General features: G+C 36.0%; 1 protein-coding gene across 1 annotated transcript in view; it reads right to left on the reverse strand.

Annotated features, from left to right (window-relative positions):
• The window catches only part of csmd3b (CUB and Sushi multiple domains 3b), a 521,564-nt gene that overhangs the window by 8,805 nt on the left and 495,490 nt on the right, over positions 1-17,269 (reverse strand). Inside the window, 4 exon segments of the mRNA XM_048201776.1 lie at positions 712-795; positions 798-890; positions 9,709-9,820; positions 12,607-12,680. Coding sequence (XP_048057733.1) covers positions 712-795; positions 798-890; positions 9,709-9,820; positions 12,607-12,680 — 363 coding nt within the window.

The raw sequence follows: 17,269 nt of genomic DNA on the forward strand, positions 1-17,269 counted from the left end.
GATATTTTTGATGAAATCCAAGAGGTATATGACTCGTCCACACAGCACTTTCAAGGTCCAGAAAGGTACTAAAGACATGGTTAAAACAGTCATGTGACTGCAGTGGTTCAACCTTAATGTTATGAAGAGACAAGAATACTTTTTGTGTTCAAAAACAAAACAAAAATAATGACTTTATTCAAAAATCTCTGTCATTATCCTTATGCAGGTGATGCAGTAATCACAGAGAAGGCTTCCGTGTTTATGTCCGAATGCCGGCTCAGTATTGGCCAAAGCTGATCACGTGACACATGCGTGTGATGCTGACGTAGGAGCCGGCCAATAATGAGTCAGCATTCTGAAGTAAACAACACAGAAGAGAAGAAATTGTTGAATAAAGTCATTATTTTTGCGCACAAAAAGTATTCTCGTCTCTTCATAACATTAAGGTTGAACCACTGCAGTCACATGACTGTTTTAACCATGTCTGTCTATGGAGGAGTCATATACTTCTCGGATTTCATCAAAAATATCTTAATTTATTGTTCCGAAGATGAATGACGGTGTGGAACGACATGAGGGTGAGTAATTAATGATTGAATTTTCATTTTTGGGTGAACTAACCCTTTCATTTTATTTATTATTTTTTTAGTAGTTGCATTCAAGCTCTGCATTGTGTGCATGCTATAGAAATGTTAGATGTGCTGACAGACAATGTGAAGCGTTTGATACCTCGACACACAGGCATCTTCCCAGTCCAGGTTCCATCGGACCGGCAGACCCGGTGCTCGGATCCCCCAGACAAAAAGAAGCCGTTTGGCAGGTGTAGATGAGCGTGAAACCATACGAAGGTAGATCCATGCCCACGACATCCACATGAGCCGGGCTCTCGGGCTGTTTACAACTGTGAGCTACAAAGAGAAGCAAGAATAATTGAAAAAGAGAAACAAAAGAGATGAAAGTACAATCCGGCAAACCATCTCATTCCCATATAATCAGACTTCAAACTTCAGTGGGCGAAATCAAAATGAAGTTTGAACTTTTAAGACAACATGGCGTGTTTCTTTAGAGAGGATCCCTGCTTTCTCTCGCTCTCTCTGACACCGCCATCGTTCCTGTGCCTACAAAAGCTGGCTGAGATCCTGAGTGTGGCAGACGTTGATGCATGCTGGCAGACGGCACTTAAAGGGAGCGCACCTTTACCTGTCACGCCAGCAGATCAAACGCAAGCCAATGCTCGCCCAGTCATTCCAACAGCTCCATCATCACTGTGACTTTGATCAAAAGTAGCTGGGATTGAGGTTTTGGCTCAGTGCACTGGACACAGTTCTTTTATCCAAGACTTTGATAAGGGTTTCTATCCATGAGTGCCACAACAATAGTACAGCCACAAAAGAAAAGAATGTAATCAGCCAAAGAAACAATTATGGCTTCCAGTTACATTGCTGTGTAATACAGGGGCGTAGGGATTATTGCAATACACTCTAAAGTCCTGGGTTGAGCCCTTTGGGTAATTTTTGGGGTTATTTTTCCAGTGTTTGGGTAGTTTTTGTGTTACCCAGATCCTTGGTCAGATGTAATAACCCGTGGGCTTTTTACGCCCTCTTCAGGAGAGAGCAGTGCAGCTCTGTCAGATTGGTGCATGTTGTTGGTAAAATACAGGTTTGCGTATGTTTTATTTTATCTGAAAATTCATTGTTGTGCTGTGTATCATTTAATTTTATGCAAAGCAACAGGGGCGTGATGTGAGTCACCTAAACAAGTGACGTGTCGCTCTTTTCACATGATGGAAACGCCTGATGCCTTACATAAAATGTTATGATTTTATTAAAAAAGATACAGAATATAAATACTTAGGATGTTAAAATATGTTCTCAGAACTGTACACTGATTATTTATGGACAAGTTATGGAGTGTTACGGACTCAGTCATGTTCTGTTTGTTGTCATATGTCACATGATCTCCTTTTTCTGTTTTCCCACCATCATTCAGTCACCATGGACACTACTTAAAGGATTAGTCCACTTTTAAATACACTTTTCCTGATAAATTTACTTACCCCCATGTCATCCAAGATGTTCATGTCTTTCTTTCGTCAGTCGAAAAGGTTTCTGAGGAAAACATTCCAGGATTATTCTCCTTACAGTGGATTTCAAATGGCTACCAACAGATTGAAGGTCAAAATTACAGTTTCAGTGCAGCTTCAAGGCTTTAAACGATACCAGATGAGTAATAAGGGTCTTATCTAGCGAATCGATCGGTCATTTTCGAAAAAATAATACAACCGTTTATGCTTTATAAACAAAATATCGCCTTTATCGTACTTTCCGCTTCCGCATTCTTCATAACGCTTACGCTGAATGTCCTACGCCTTCCTATTCTACTTACGGAACGAATGCGGCGCCAGTTTCGTTTTTTTCCGTAAGTAGAATAGGGAAGGCGTAAGACATACAGCGTAAGCGTTATGAAGAATGCGGAAGCGGAAAGTACGTTATAAAGGCTTTATTTTGTTTATAAAGCATAAACGGTTGTATTTTTCTCGAAAATGACCGATCGATTCACTAGATAAGACCCTTATTACTCATCTGGTATCGTTTAAAGCCCTTGAAGCTGCACTGAAACTGTAATTTTGACCTTCAATCTGTTGGTAGCCATTGAAATCCACTGGAAGGAGAATAATCCTGGAATGTTTTCCTCAAAAACCTTAATTTCTTTTCGACTGACGAAAGAGAGACATGAACATCTTGGATGACATGGGGGTGAGTAAATTTATCAGGAAAAGTGTATTTAAAAGTGGACTAATCCTTTAATTATCACAGCTGTTTGTCACTTTGGTTAATTGCTCTGTGTATTTAAGTTCCTGTTTTCCCTATGTTCATTGTCCGGTCTCGTCTTTAGTGAGTTGTGTTGCGTTTCTGCCTGTACCTGTTGGATCTGTCAAGTAAAGCCTTATTTTGTAGCTTATCTCCTTTGTCGTGTGTTTCCTGCACAAGCAACTTGTAACATGGAGTCAGTCACAGCATTTTTCAGCTAACGTTAATTATGCTGGGTTAAATAAACAACCCAATTTGCTGGATAAAATTAACCCATGAGTTCTGTCCTATATTTAGCCTATATTTTTAGAGTGTCATTTTTCAGCTCATTTATTGAGAAAATGCAAATGAAATTTTGCTTCAAAAATCTTTGGCATTAAATTCATATTATTATTCAAATTAAATTAAACCGGATGCCCTTTTGTAATAACGCTAAAAAAACAAAACAAAACTTTTAAAGGAGAGACGAGAGTTTAAAATGATGTATGATTTGATGTATTGTAAATAAAATTATGACACTACAACCAAATAATACATTGACAATTACTTCATTTAGACAATGTGTTTTTGCAAATTGTGCACATACAGTACAGTCCAAAAGTTTGGAACCACTAAGATTTTTAATGTTTTTAAAAGAAGTTTCGTCTGCTCACCAAGTAAAAAACAGTAATATTGTGAAATATTATTACAATTTAAAATAACTGTGTACTATTTGAATATATTTCACAAAGTAATTTATTCCTGTGATCAAAGCTGAATTTTCAGCATCATTACTCCAGTCTTCAGTGTCACATGATCCTTCAGAAATCATTCTAATATGCTGATCTGCTGCTCAAGAAACATTTAATGTGTACAATTGTACAAAATATTTGTGTACAATATTTTTTTTCAGGATTATTTGATGAATAGAAAGTTCAAAAGAACAGTGTTTATCTGAAATCTAATCTTTTGTAACATTATAAATGTCTTTACTGCCACTTTTGATTGATTTAATGCATCCTTGCTGAATAAAAGTATTCATTTCTTTAATTTCTTTTCAAAAAAATAAAAATAAAAATTCTTACTGACCCCAAACTTTTGAACGGTAGTGTATAATGCTACAGAAGCTTTGTATTTCACATAAATGCTGTTCTTTTGAACTTTCTATTCATCAAGGAATCCTGAAAAAAAAAGTACACAACTGTTTTCAACATTGAAAATAATCATAAATGTTTATTGAGCAGCAAATCAGCATATTAGAATGATTTCTGAAGGATCATGTGACACTGAAGACTGGAGTAATGATGCTGAAAATTTAGCTTTGCATCACAGGAATAAATTACTTTGTCAAATATATTTAAATAGTACACAGTTATTTTAAATTGTAATAATATTTCACAATATTACTGTTTTTTACTGTATTTTTAATTAAATAAATGTAGCCTTGGTGAGCAGACGAAACTTCTTTTAAAAACATTAAAAATCTTAGTGGTTCCAAACTTTTGGACTGTACTGTAATTACTAGAGGCAACAATAATAATCAAAAGGTGAACATTTGTTAATAAGCAATTTAATAAATGTTTATTGTTTAAATATTATTCATTAAACTTAATAAATGTTCATTTATTAAACATATTAATAAATGTTAATTTCCAACATATTTTGGGTTCATTTTAAGTAAGCAATTCAGTAATTGTTAAACAATATTTGAGTTAAATAAAACTACCTAGTGGTTGGGTTAAATCTTTGCCCAAACTGCTTAAAACCCAACCCAATCTCTGGTTAAAAAAAACCCAACCAATTTTTTAGAGTGTTCCATAGCTAAAATGACATTATGATGCAGTTCACTTGAAGTACATAAATAAATAAATTCTCAGGACAGAGCAAGGCATAAGAAAAAAAAAAAAAAAAAAAAACTACATTATTTCTTTGGAGACCAATCTAGTGGAACACTAATGGAAAGGACAACCAGCCATTATCCAATTCTGTGTGAAATAAAAGAGGCGAATGAGAAAGATGATTTAGCACTCAGCCTGACTCTGTGAGTAGCCAACTGCTCTGTGTAAACAAAATTACAGTGCGTAATTACAGAATGATCTCGATTATTCTTGGGGAAAAAAATGGTGTGATTAGGTGCAAGCACACAAAAGCTGCTTTATCACAGATTTACAATTAAGCGGGGGGAAGCGCTGTGTCTTTTTAGCCATCTCATTGGTTAATTTCCTAATTTTTGCAAAACAATGACAGAACTTTGGGGCAGTGGCATGATGCAAAATGTAATTAGCTTTTGAAATGCTTCAACTGAATGGCAATCTGTCTTGTGAAATTGGAGGCCAGATGTTTTCTCATTCTTCAGCCTGCTTTAATGCTGTTGGATTCGAAACTTCTGTTGATAAACGGGCATCATCCAGTCACAAGCCTCGTAGGCCACTCACCATTTTCACACCTTTGTCATTTAAATACACTGAGGTGATGTCGGATGAATTTATACACGAGAAAGTTTGATGTCAGTAAGATTTTTTTTGTTGTTGTTGAAAAAAATTAATACTTTTATTCAACAAGAAAGCATTAAATTGATCAAAAGTGACAGTAAAGACATTTATAATGTCCTAAAATATTAGTATTTAAAATAAATGCTGTTATTTTGAACTTTTTATACACTGATAATAATCAGAAATGTTTTTTTGGGCAGCAAATCAGCATATTAGAATGATTTCTGAAGGATCATGTGACACTGAAGACTGGAGTAATGATGCTGAAAATTCAACTTTGATCTCAGGAATAAATTACGTTTTACAATATATCACAATAGAAAACACTTATTTTAATTTGTAATAATATTTCACAATATTGCTGTTTTTACTGTATTTTTGATCAAATAATTGAAGCCTTGGTGAGCAAAAGAGACTTTTTCAAAAACATTAAAAAATCTTACCAACCCAAAGCTTTTGAGTTATCTTTTTAATTAACATTCTCGGTGTTAACGGGCCTTTACAGAGGACAGATTTGAAATTTAAGATCTAAAACAACTTCACGCTGACATATATAAAGACTGCTGTTTATTTATTTATATTACAGTCATAGAGAGATCAAATGCACTGAGATAAAACGAGCATCCTGTTAGTACTGTAACTGAACAAATTAAGCATTTTATTTTTTATTCAATGAGTTAATTTGCTTTAACCCTTTAATAGCACAGATGGACTAAGACTGAACTCCCATAAATCACCCACATAATTCAGAAGCCATTGTGTAAGAAACATTAATCTTCCCTCTTTCAAATAATATGAGCCATTTTGAGTGATTCTCTTTTAGTATGGTTGAATATGTACATTAACGGTTGAAATGATCATTTATATTGGTCAGATCATTACAGCAGTCTCAGAACCACCCGCTAGATCAAGCAATGAGTAAAAGCCACAGCGTAACTCACACTGACAGTGTTTCTGCCGCGTAACCGAACTGCAGCTTGATGAAGAAAAAAATAAAGTGATTTCTGGGTTACTATGTGGAAGATTTCCTTTAATAACAACCATAAAGTATGAAATGGTTATCAGGAGTGGGCCACTGAGAATTATGGCACAATTTGATGGTTGTGAAATCTAATTTATATGAGGAAGGAGAGCCATCTAAATGGTAATTAATCTAACACAAACTACAGCCATAAACATCTGCATTCAGTCAGACTGACAAAAAAAAAAGTTGTTTAACTTCCATCAATCTCCCCCTCCCCCCCTAAACAATAGGTGAGTAGTTCGCTCTAGTACTTTATGTTGCATCATAAAGACCTATATTACAAAAGATTGTGTTCATAAATAGTGCATTTCCACCGTATTTTCTGTTGATGTTTATATGAGCACAGAAATAAACACATCCTGCTCTCTTCGGTGGAATGACTCCTTTAAATTTTGCAGCAGCACATGATGGATGTTGTGAAATGATTAATCAGAATGTCTTATGAATATCATTCAGATGTGGCTTCTTATGGAACTACTTTAACTTGCAGAGCAAAAGCGGACACAATAACTTGCCAACTGGTGTCTCAAATGCAAGCTAATTGATATTTATGTCTTGTTTATAGAACAAAAAAAGACCAAAACTATAAAAATATGGACTTGAGGGCCAAGATCAAGAACATGAATATAATGTCTTGGACTGACTCGGACTCAAGGCCAAGAGCCAAGACCATATTTTGATGTTTTTGGTACTCAGTCTGGGCCTGAACACGACAGTTTTCTGGTCTCAGTCTTTGACTTGGACTCGAATTAGCTGTTCTGGTGGACCCATTTAGCTTAATTATACAAATATATTCTGCAATGACCTTTATAAATGAGAAACTTCAACAGATGTAAACTGGTATTCTGACAGAATCCCATGAATGTGTCAACTGGTACACAGGGTTTTTGCAGCGATGCCATAGAAGAACCATTTTGGGTTCCCCAAAGAACCTTTCAGTGAACAGTTCCTACAAGAACCATTTTTTTTTTTTTTTACTAAAAAAGTTTCCAGTCAGCGCCAATATTTTTGATCATATTCACAAAATTTGTATATTTTGTTGTATGAATATGTAAACAGTCAATATATCAAAAGAAAGAATAGAGACACTTTCGGAACTTTCGGAACTCTCAGATTCAGATTTGGAACGGTGATCAAAACATAGATCAAGTAGATTGAGTCCATCAAACACCTCCAAAGCTTCGACTTAATCTAGTAACGTTTCTCAGTTTTGATTTATATGCTGTTGAATGTTTGATGATCACGTTAGCTCACTTGTGCGTAAACTTCTATCCGCTCCACACTCTAAAAACTAATTCAGGGGACCTTTAGTCATTACTTAAAAATATATATTGTTGTGAAATAAAAAATCAAGTTCTGAAATGCTGTTAGACTTTTTACTTGTAATTGTTATTTTATTGAGCTTGGATGACACACAAATTATGCCTATTGATTCGATATACTATCATGACTTGTCATAGTTTAACATTTTCAGTTAATCAAAAATGTATTTAATTTTAAGTTCTGTTAATGATACAATCTGATGACGTGTAAACGTGTTTCATTGTTTTGAGTTGCATGAACACTTCTTTTAATTTAGACGAACTTAAGTTAAGTGAAACTGGGCTGGGATTTATATTTCCCATCATGCTTTGCCCATGGCACTTGAAAGGGAGAGTAAATGCTAAAATTAAGTGTTATATAATGTTTTTTTGCACAAGATTAAAGGTGCCCTAGATTCAAAAATTGAATTTACCTTGGCATAGTTGAATAACAAGAGTTCAGTACATGGAAATGACATACAGTGAGTCTCAAACACCATTGTTTCCTCCTTCTTATATAAATCTCATTTGTTTAAACGACCTCCGAAGAACAGGCGAATCTCAACATAACACCGACTGTTACGTAACAGTCGGGGTGTACACCCCAATATTTGCATAATGCCAGCCCATGTTCCCAACATTATGAAAGGGATTACACAAGGGCAGCCAGTAACGTCTGGAGCTGCACACAGCCGAATCATCAGACTAGGTAAGCAAGAACAACAGCGAAAAATGGCAGATGGAGCAATAATAACTGACATAATCCATGATAGCATGATATTTTTACTGATATTTGTAAATTGTCTTTCTAAATGTTTCGTTAGCATGTTGCTAATGTACTGTTAAATGTGGTTAAAGTTACCATCGTTTCTTACTGTATTCACGGAGACAAGAGCCGTCGCTATTTTCATTTTTTAAACACTTGCAGTCTGTATAATGCATAAACACAACTTCATTCTTTATAAACCTCCCTAACAGTGTAGCATTAGCCGTTAGCCACAGAGGACAGCCTCAAATTCACTCAGAATAAAACTTTAACATCCAAATAAATACTTTACTCACATAATTCGAAGCATGCATGCAGCATGCATGACGAACATCTTGTAAAGATCCATTTGAGGGTTATATTATCTGTGTGAACTTTGTAAATGCGCTGTAATATAGTCGACAGCTCGTGTGGCAGGGAGCACGTGATTTAAGGGGGCGGCGCCGAGTGTAAATCAGTGCATTGTTAATGATGCCCCAAAATAGGCAGTTCAAAAAATGAATAAAAAAAATCTATGGGGTATTTTGAGCTGAAACTTCACAGACAGATTCAGGAGACACCTTAGACTTATATTACATCTTGTGAAAAAGCATTCTTGGGCACCTTTAATGGTAAGGGAGATTTAGCAGTAATTAGTGTTTTGTTATGCTAATTTAGAAGAGTTTCTGTTAATGTGGGTTCATGTTGCTTGGTATGTTGGATCAACTTAAATAGTTGCATTCATGTTGACAGTTTTTAAGTTCATGTTACTTAGAAATACGTTTTATTGTGGCAAAAAATCCATCTTCACCTTACTTAAAACATTATGTTGGATCAACTTAAATAGTTGCATTCATGTTGACAATTTTTAAGTTCATGTTACTTAGAAATGCGTTTTATTGTGGCAAAAAACCATCTTCACCTTACTTAAAACATTATGTTGGATATAACTCAAAATATTGCTTTGAATTAATGTAATTCTCCCAATTGGTTAAGTTAAAAATTCTAGTGGAAAACGTTAACATATTTTTTTTTTGTTGAACCAATGTTTTATTTTTTAGAGTGAGCCTGATTTATGCAGATCTCTTTCTTTGCTTGTTTTTGGATCTGGAGATGCTATACTATTTCAGAAGGTGTGTAACAGCGCCCTCTACCATATAACAGTGTAAAACAGTATAACTTGTCTATGGTGGGGAACGGCATCATAAATGATCTTGTCAATGGCGGGAAAAGTGTTAATATCCTAAAGAACATTTTTGAACTATAAAGAACCTTTTGTGGAATGGAAAGGTTCAATGGATGTTAAAGGTTCTTCATGGAACCATAGATGCCAATAAATAACCATTATATTTTAGAGTGTAGGGATAAGACTTACGGATGCACTCCGGCTGTGTCCCGCTCCAGGTGAGGTCAGCCTGGCAGAGGCGTGTGGTGGAGCCCTGCAGCAGGTGACCGGGCTGACACTGGAAAGCCACCATACTTCCAACCTACACCAAACACACATGCACATATCTCATCAGACACTGTGCTCACACAACTCTCTTCTGGAGGCAGATTAAACAATATTAAACACCTAATACTTGCAGTTTTTGAATGAAAGAAGAGCTTTTCACACTATGCTTAACCCATGGTTATTGTCATAAACCCTGCTTTTAACCCTGGATAAGGGAACGTTTCGCATTTATAATTTAGAAATGGGGTTAGCACCGCTTTTTACATGGGGTATGAAAGCATTAGTGCTGCTTTTGTGCTAGTAAAACCCACATTGTGGTGCCAAACTTGCGGTGTGCTGTTAGAATGTAATGCTTAGCAACCGTCAACCAATCACATGCCTCATTTTAACATGTTCTGGTCATTGTACATAATCAGTCATTTCAGTGTTCTGCGTCAATTGGACAGTTCTTCTTACCTTCATTCAGAAAATGACTTTACATTACAGTGCGACGTTCATCCAATCAATGAAATTGACAATGAAAATATGCAAATAAGGATGTTAACTCAGGGTATAGGAATGAACAGTGTGGAACACCAGCTTTTGAAAACCCAGAATTAATTGTTAACCCCGGGTAAATAAACACATCAATAAACAATAAACACATCAATAATTGTATTATTGTATGCATTTTTATATGTATTGTATTAATTTTAGTATCTTTAACTCTCCTGCCCAAGCACTTTTAAGACGATGATCATGTGAAAGAACGCCTTCTTTCTCTTTTATTTAATTCTGGCATAATATTCGCCCACTGATGTTTTTCATGACTAGGTAGCACCATTGATACTCATTAAGTCATCGCTAAATTTGACTAATTTGGACCGTCACGCTAAACGTGTGTGGTTTTAATGAGGGGATTTTAAGGCTTAGTTTTGGGGAAAAATAAATGAAGTGTTTAAGGACTGCCTTATTTATGACCCTGTTTTGATGTAAATGGAGTCCAGGAGTCAATTCCATCGACTCTTACAGTGGGGAAAAAAAACCTGGAATCAAACACGCCTACTAAAAAAGATTGCAACTACAAAGATGTTACTTAAAATTAAGATCTTTCCTTCTGCATCGCCGTTCGCCATCTGCTTCCCAGAATCACTATCTTAAAAGCCAAAGTGGAAGAATGCTAATGTCAGGTGGATATTCTCATATATGGTACTTACTTACTTTACCGACAGCTAATGTAATCACCAGTACATGCACTTAGGAGGCCATTGTGACCTCCTTTCCAGGCCACTAGTGATGTAAAGTGGCACTTATTTCCATAATATATGGTAGCGCTACTCATGCAAACATCTTAGGCTACTATTTGTTATCATCAGCAAGGCCACGGGACCAAAAATGTCGCATATATGCGTGTGCACGTGGGCTGTGCTTTAGGATACGTATGAAGGAAGTAAGATATTGACATGTCACAGAGTGCCATGTGGGTTTAGCATATTAATTGATTAACATGTCCCCGCTCACTGCGAACACAGTTGACGAGCCATAGACACCGCCGCTTATCTGGGGTGTGCGATATCTCCTCTCGACGACTCCAACATCATTAAGCCCCGGATAGCGAAGAGCTTGACTGGCTCCTTTTTCTCCAGGCCAGACAAATGATTTACGCATATGGAAAGGCTGATATTTAGCCGTTTCATGAAGCCTCTGGAGGGCTTGACCTCTGATACTGTAATGACTTGAATACTAAACACTCTTCCTCAGCAATCTCAGTGTTTCTGTTTTTCACATCTCCCTCAGTTCACCCCTCCATCCTGTTCCCTTGACAAAACATAATCAGATTTATTTGCACTACTGAGAAGCTGATTTTTTTTGCTCTTTTCGAGTGGTTCTGGGGTGTTATTACATCCATGCATACAATTTCACCGCTCCTCAAGCCCCTGACCACGTTCGGAGTGAGAAAAGACTTGAGAGGGCTTAATAATATTTTATAGTGGATGTGAGGGAATGAAGGGCCTTCACTAAGTAGTTTGTCTGGAGTGGGTTTGAGAAAAGCCATGAAGAACACTTTCATGGAAGGAATGAGGGAAGATATGAAATCTTCATTTGAAGATTAAAGGAATAGTCCACCTGAAAATGAAAATGCATTCATTTCTATCTTCAGTGAAACATAAAATGAGATCTTTGCCTTTGTGAAAGTGGTCCATACTACTCATGCTCTATATTCCATGTCATCAGGTTGGAATGACATATGGATTAGGAAATGATAACAAAATGTTTCATTTTTTGATTAACTTTTTTTTTTTTTAAGCAGTGGTTCTCAACCAGGTGGCCAAAATGACTTAAAATGATTGAAAATAATGACAAAACAAGTAATAAATAAGCCAAAAATCACACAAAAATTCTTATTTTAATTCACCATCTCAACAAGGCTTTTCTTTGAAGAATTATAAATGTGTGATTATTAGTCTCGGAAAAGTCATATACATATACATTTTTATGCTTTTGTTAATCAATATATATTTTTCTAGTTATGGCAAGCTCTAAAATACTTTATCAGGTAGAAATTGTGAGTAAAATGTTTTTTAAATCAATCCTCTTCCAGTAAATATCAAATATCTGGGAAAAAAAGTGGGAAGTTTGAATATTGTTGTGGACAATGGGGGCCTTGGAGTAAGATTTTTTATATAAAATAAAATAAAATAAAATAAAATAAAATAAATAAAATATTCTTAGTATTTTGGTTTGTCCCTCTTTGGCTTTCATGAGAGCAGCAGTCAAGCTGACATGAACCATGAACTTTGAACTCTAAGTTTTCTATTATATATGTGGTCATCCTGCTACCTTAAAGCCAAAGGTCCTGTTGAGAGAGCCATAGCGGGGCATCCCAGGATTCTCACAGGTGGTGCGAGTCGGCTCTGGGGAGAGAAAATGAGAAAAAAAGACAAAACAAATGAACATCCAGTCACATTCTTCTTCTCAATATCTTCTTATCTGCCACAACTGAGGCAGTTTCTTTTTCACCAGCATAACAGCATAACAGCATTTCATCTCCCATAAATACGTGCTACATCGCCTTCATGAGCCCAGACACATCTCTCAAAGCAGTGCTAGTACTTGGCTTATGGTGAGTGTTATGGGGCCTGTGTGTTTATGTAAGTGCTGCAGCAGTGTCGTAACAGTTGTTTTTTTTTATGACGGGCTGATGGAGACGCAGCAGGGGGCAGTGTTGCTGCAGCAGTGCATCTGTTACCACACAGCTGTGCTGCTCTGTAATTGGGATGTAGAGCACATTTTTGAGCTGACGCAGAGACCCTTGATTCAATGCAGGCGTGCAAATGACAGGACAACCTGCAAGGCTTACACAACCAACCCCTTTTCCATGCCGTTTTTAATGTGTGGGGCTTCTAATACCGAGTCAGCACACAGAAAATATATGACTGCATCGCCATATTGAGAAAAGAGTTGCAGACAGAGCTCGTGTTGCTTTGGTGTTGAAAGAAAAAACCCACTAGGACGGCAAATAAGATTAAGTTCGAAATGCACTATAGAAAATGCTGGGTTAAAAATATCCCAAGTTGGGTTAAATATGGACAAACCAAGTGATTGGGTTGTTCTGACCCAGAAGTTGGGTTAAATGTATGCTAGGTAGTTTTATTTAACTTAACTGTTGTTTAAAAATTACTGTATTGCTCACGTAAAATGAACCCAAATAATAATACGTTTAATAAATAATAATTAAATAATAAATTGCTTATTAATAAATGTTCACCTTTTGATTATTATTGTTGCCTCTAGTAATTATGCGTCTGATTTTTAATTTCCAACCTATTTTGAGTTCATTTTAACACAGCCATATAGTCATTTTTAATCAAAAGTTGAGTTAAATAAAACTGCCCAGCACGTCGGGCAAACATTTAACCCAACCGCTGGGTCAAAATAACACAATCGCTGGGTTTGTCCATATTTAACCCAACTTGAGATGTTTTTAACCCAGCTTTTTTAAGAGTGTACTACATGCACACGGGACATGTTCCCACAACTTCCCACATTCATATGGAAGTTTTGAAAAACAGATGACCACATTGAAAAGATATCTTGGAATGGAGATACTCAGAAGATATACTTTTGACCAACAATGTAACAATGGCTGCCGATGATGCATTGCACAAACCCACTGAGGCCGGTTGGGTCATATTTTCTTGTAGCTTGCATAGCTGAGTTCAAAGTTTTATGAGGATGAGGTCAAGCCTGTTCATGACACCAGATGACTAATTTGCCTGGGTCTACCTACTGATAGATGAATCTGACACAGCCCTTGACATCAACAACAAAAGATACGGAAAATGTTTTCTCTAACTTTTAAAAAACAATTTATTTAGCTACTCTAACTATGCACAATTTTAATGTTAGTTCTCTTTCATTATTTGCATTTAACCGAACTAGACTCCATGGGGTTTATCTCAGTCAGTTCAGAAGAACCATGTGGAAACTGAGAAAAGCCAATAGGATTCATTCTATAAGCATTGGTGTGTGGATAAATATGCAGCGGCATTTAATTTCCACCCCATGTTTCTTTTTCATGGTGTCTTTAATACTGCATGAGGCCATAATAACTCCATTGAAACAGCTAAATGATTACACCTGCTTTGGGGCCATGGCTGACATCTTCCATTGGCACAATACACTAAATGCTTAAAAACGCCAATCAGAGCTCATCCAAATCTCCTGCTGGCTGTTCACGGCTCCTCAATAATGGTCTCACAGAGTTGGGACCATTTATTCAATTACTTGCTCAATTAAAAACAATTATCGATGTATTTATTGACATTAGGAGAAGGACTCCCTCATGAATATATAAACTGCGGGGTTTAATCAGATAAACACTGTACGTATGGGGACAGTGAGAGGAGTCTTTCTTAATGAGATGTGGAGAAATGGATGTAGCCATCGGCCAGTTCAAACACAGGGAAAGAGAGAAAAACTAAATAGAGCTAATTCCTTATTTGAAAAACAGCTGAATAAGAATAATAACTTTGATTCAGTTCACATCTCTATGGTGTTTCTCGCAATTCAAAAGCCTGCTAAAGCAGCTTTACAGAGATCAGTGCCTTTATACCCTCCAGCAAGGAAACCAGAGGTGAAAGTAACAAGGGAAAAATCTGTAAGGGTAGAACGTGGAAGAAACCCTGGGAGGAAGAGTGATTCGAAACTCCCACTGTTGGGGAAGTTTAAGAGATTTCAAGCAGTTCAACTACAGTCAAGCTTGACTTTAAAAATTGTTAGCTATACTGAAAGTTAATAACAACAGGGATAGTACACCCGTTTCATTTTTGGGTGAGCTATCCCTTTAATTGACAATAATATCAGATAATAATTAGGGGTGTGACGAGACAGACGAGATGAGATTTTTGCACAGTATTTTTAAAAAATCTTCAAAGACGAAATGCATGACTAGAAAAATAGTCTGCAGGCGCATTTTAAATGTTTTAATTAATCATCTTGTAATGAATGTCATTTCAGTTCTACTTTCTGAGTATGAATTATCATTTGCAATACTCAAGCTCTGTGAAAGGTTTTGCATCAAACTCAACTGACTCACCTCTTTCCTGTATGATTTCAAGTTTCTTCAGACCTTAGAACTGCACATGATTTATGAGCTTCTTTTGACCTCCTACCTGAACTCCTTTCAACAAATTGATCATAGAAATAAAAACAGTTTTCTCTTTTAAAGTGCAAACTATAAGTGCAATCATTATCAAAGTGCTCTCTCAAAAGTCAAAGTGCAAATAGAGATCAAATTTTTCTTCAAGCGTGATACAGAGCTGAGAGATGGTTACAACTACACAGCCCAGGCTAAGATAGCTTTCATATTGGGAGATATATGCATGCGTCAGGGAGCCGCTTTCAAAATTTTTTTACTTTCGCTTTCGTGATCACGCATGCTCTGTGAATAGGGCAGTGCTGAGCGCGCATTCTACAATACAAGACATTTGTCAGAAACTTAGGCTCAGTTGTGCCATGAATCCTCTGCCATGGTCTTGTCAGTCATCTCACCACTTACTCTCGTCACATTATCAGTGCACTTTGATTCTTGCTGCGATACGTATGACTCTGCAGCTTGTGTTGGATGAGCTGGATGGGATTGAAGCGACCATTATCCAACTGAATTAAATTGATTTTATTTCTATAAAAAGCAAAAGGACAGTGGAGGCCTAATGTAAACGTAGCGGTGGCATTTCTTTCCTAATTTCCTCTCTCACACTCAGTGACGGCAATATCGCGAGACACCTTTTCACCTCATTTGAAAAGACATTTTGTTATCTTGTTGTATATGTTATCCTGCAATCACAGCATTTATATGGCACAAAACAGTAATGATCTAAATCTGGGTGACAGCATTATGCTGAATATTGTTTTACATTAAATGCAGCTAACAATGATAATTGACTTCAAAATTTAAGTAAAAAAAGTGCCAAAAACAGCATTAAATGGTAAAGTGTTACCATAAAATGAAAATTCTGTTTATCTATTTTCTAAATGCATGTTTTTTTTATCTTATAAAATATCATAACTCAATCTTCAGTTGAGCTGACAGACTTCTCACTGTTGACATAGTCCCTTTTTTTATGCTTTATTAACGCAAAATATGGACAGAGTTGTAACAAAATCAAAGCATAATATGCATCAGAATACAATCTGTATTACATAAGGGTAAACCGAACAAAAAAATAAAGAGAAAACAAGCCATACTTTGTTGAAGAAAATACATGCATTCTATCTATGTAAGAAAATACATAGATTTCTATTATCCAAAAATGTTTAATGAAGAGCATATTGTAGTAGTTTTAATTGCTTTACTATTTTTTGAATCTGACATTGCATCTAAGCACAATTTAATATCCTTCTTAAACACTATGAAATTGGGCTTGCCGTTTGTAAACTTGCATTTATGGATATGAAATTTACAAAAAAATAAAATTAAATTAATTATAAATCCAATATCCTTTGAGCATTGGGCCTAAAATCACATGCATATAAGATAAAACAAAGGTTTTTAAGATATTGCCAGCAATAAAGTTCTCAACATCTCTCCAGAAACACTGTGTATCTTCACAGGACCAAAACAAATGAGAGATGGTTTCAGTGGAATTTTCACAAAAGGAGCATTTTACTTCGATATCACTTTTAAATCTTTGTATAAATTGTTTTGTAGGATAGACTCTATGAATTATTTTGTATGAAATTTCCTTAACCTTATTTGTAAGGAGCAACCTCTGGGGCAGTGACCACACTTGAGTCCAATTTACATTATGAAAGAGATTGTTCCAATAAGAAATAACAGGAGGAGTAGAAATATTCTCTTTTAAAAATAAAGATCTAATTTTATGATTGTTGGGCTTTTACCCAGAAAAGCAAATTATGCCAACTGGAGTATTTTCAGATAGTGCAGATAAAAAGGTATTATTTTTAAAAAGCATTTCTACTCCAGCAGGAATAGCCTTGG

This window comes from Megalobrama amblycephala, linkage group LG9 (genome assembly GCF_018812025.1).
Source record: "Megalobrama amblycephala isolate DHTTF-2021 linkage group LG9, ASM1881202v1, whole genome shotgun sequence".
In the NCBI taxonomy this organism is placed as follows: Eukaryota; Metazoa; Chordata; class Actinopteri; order Cypriniformes; family Xenocyprididae; genus Megalobrama; species Megalobrama amblycephala.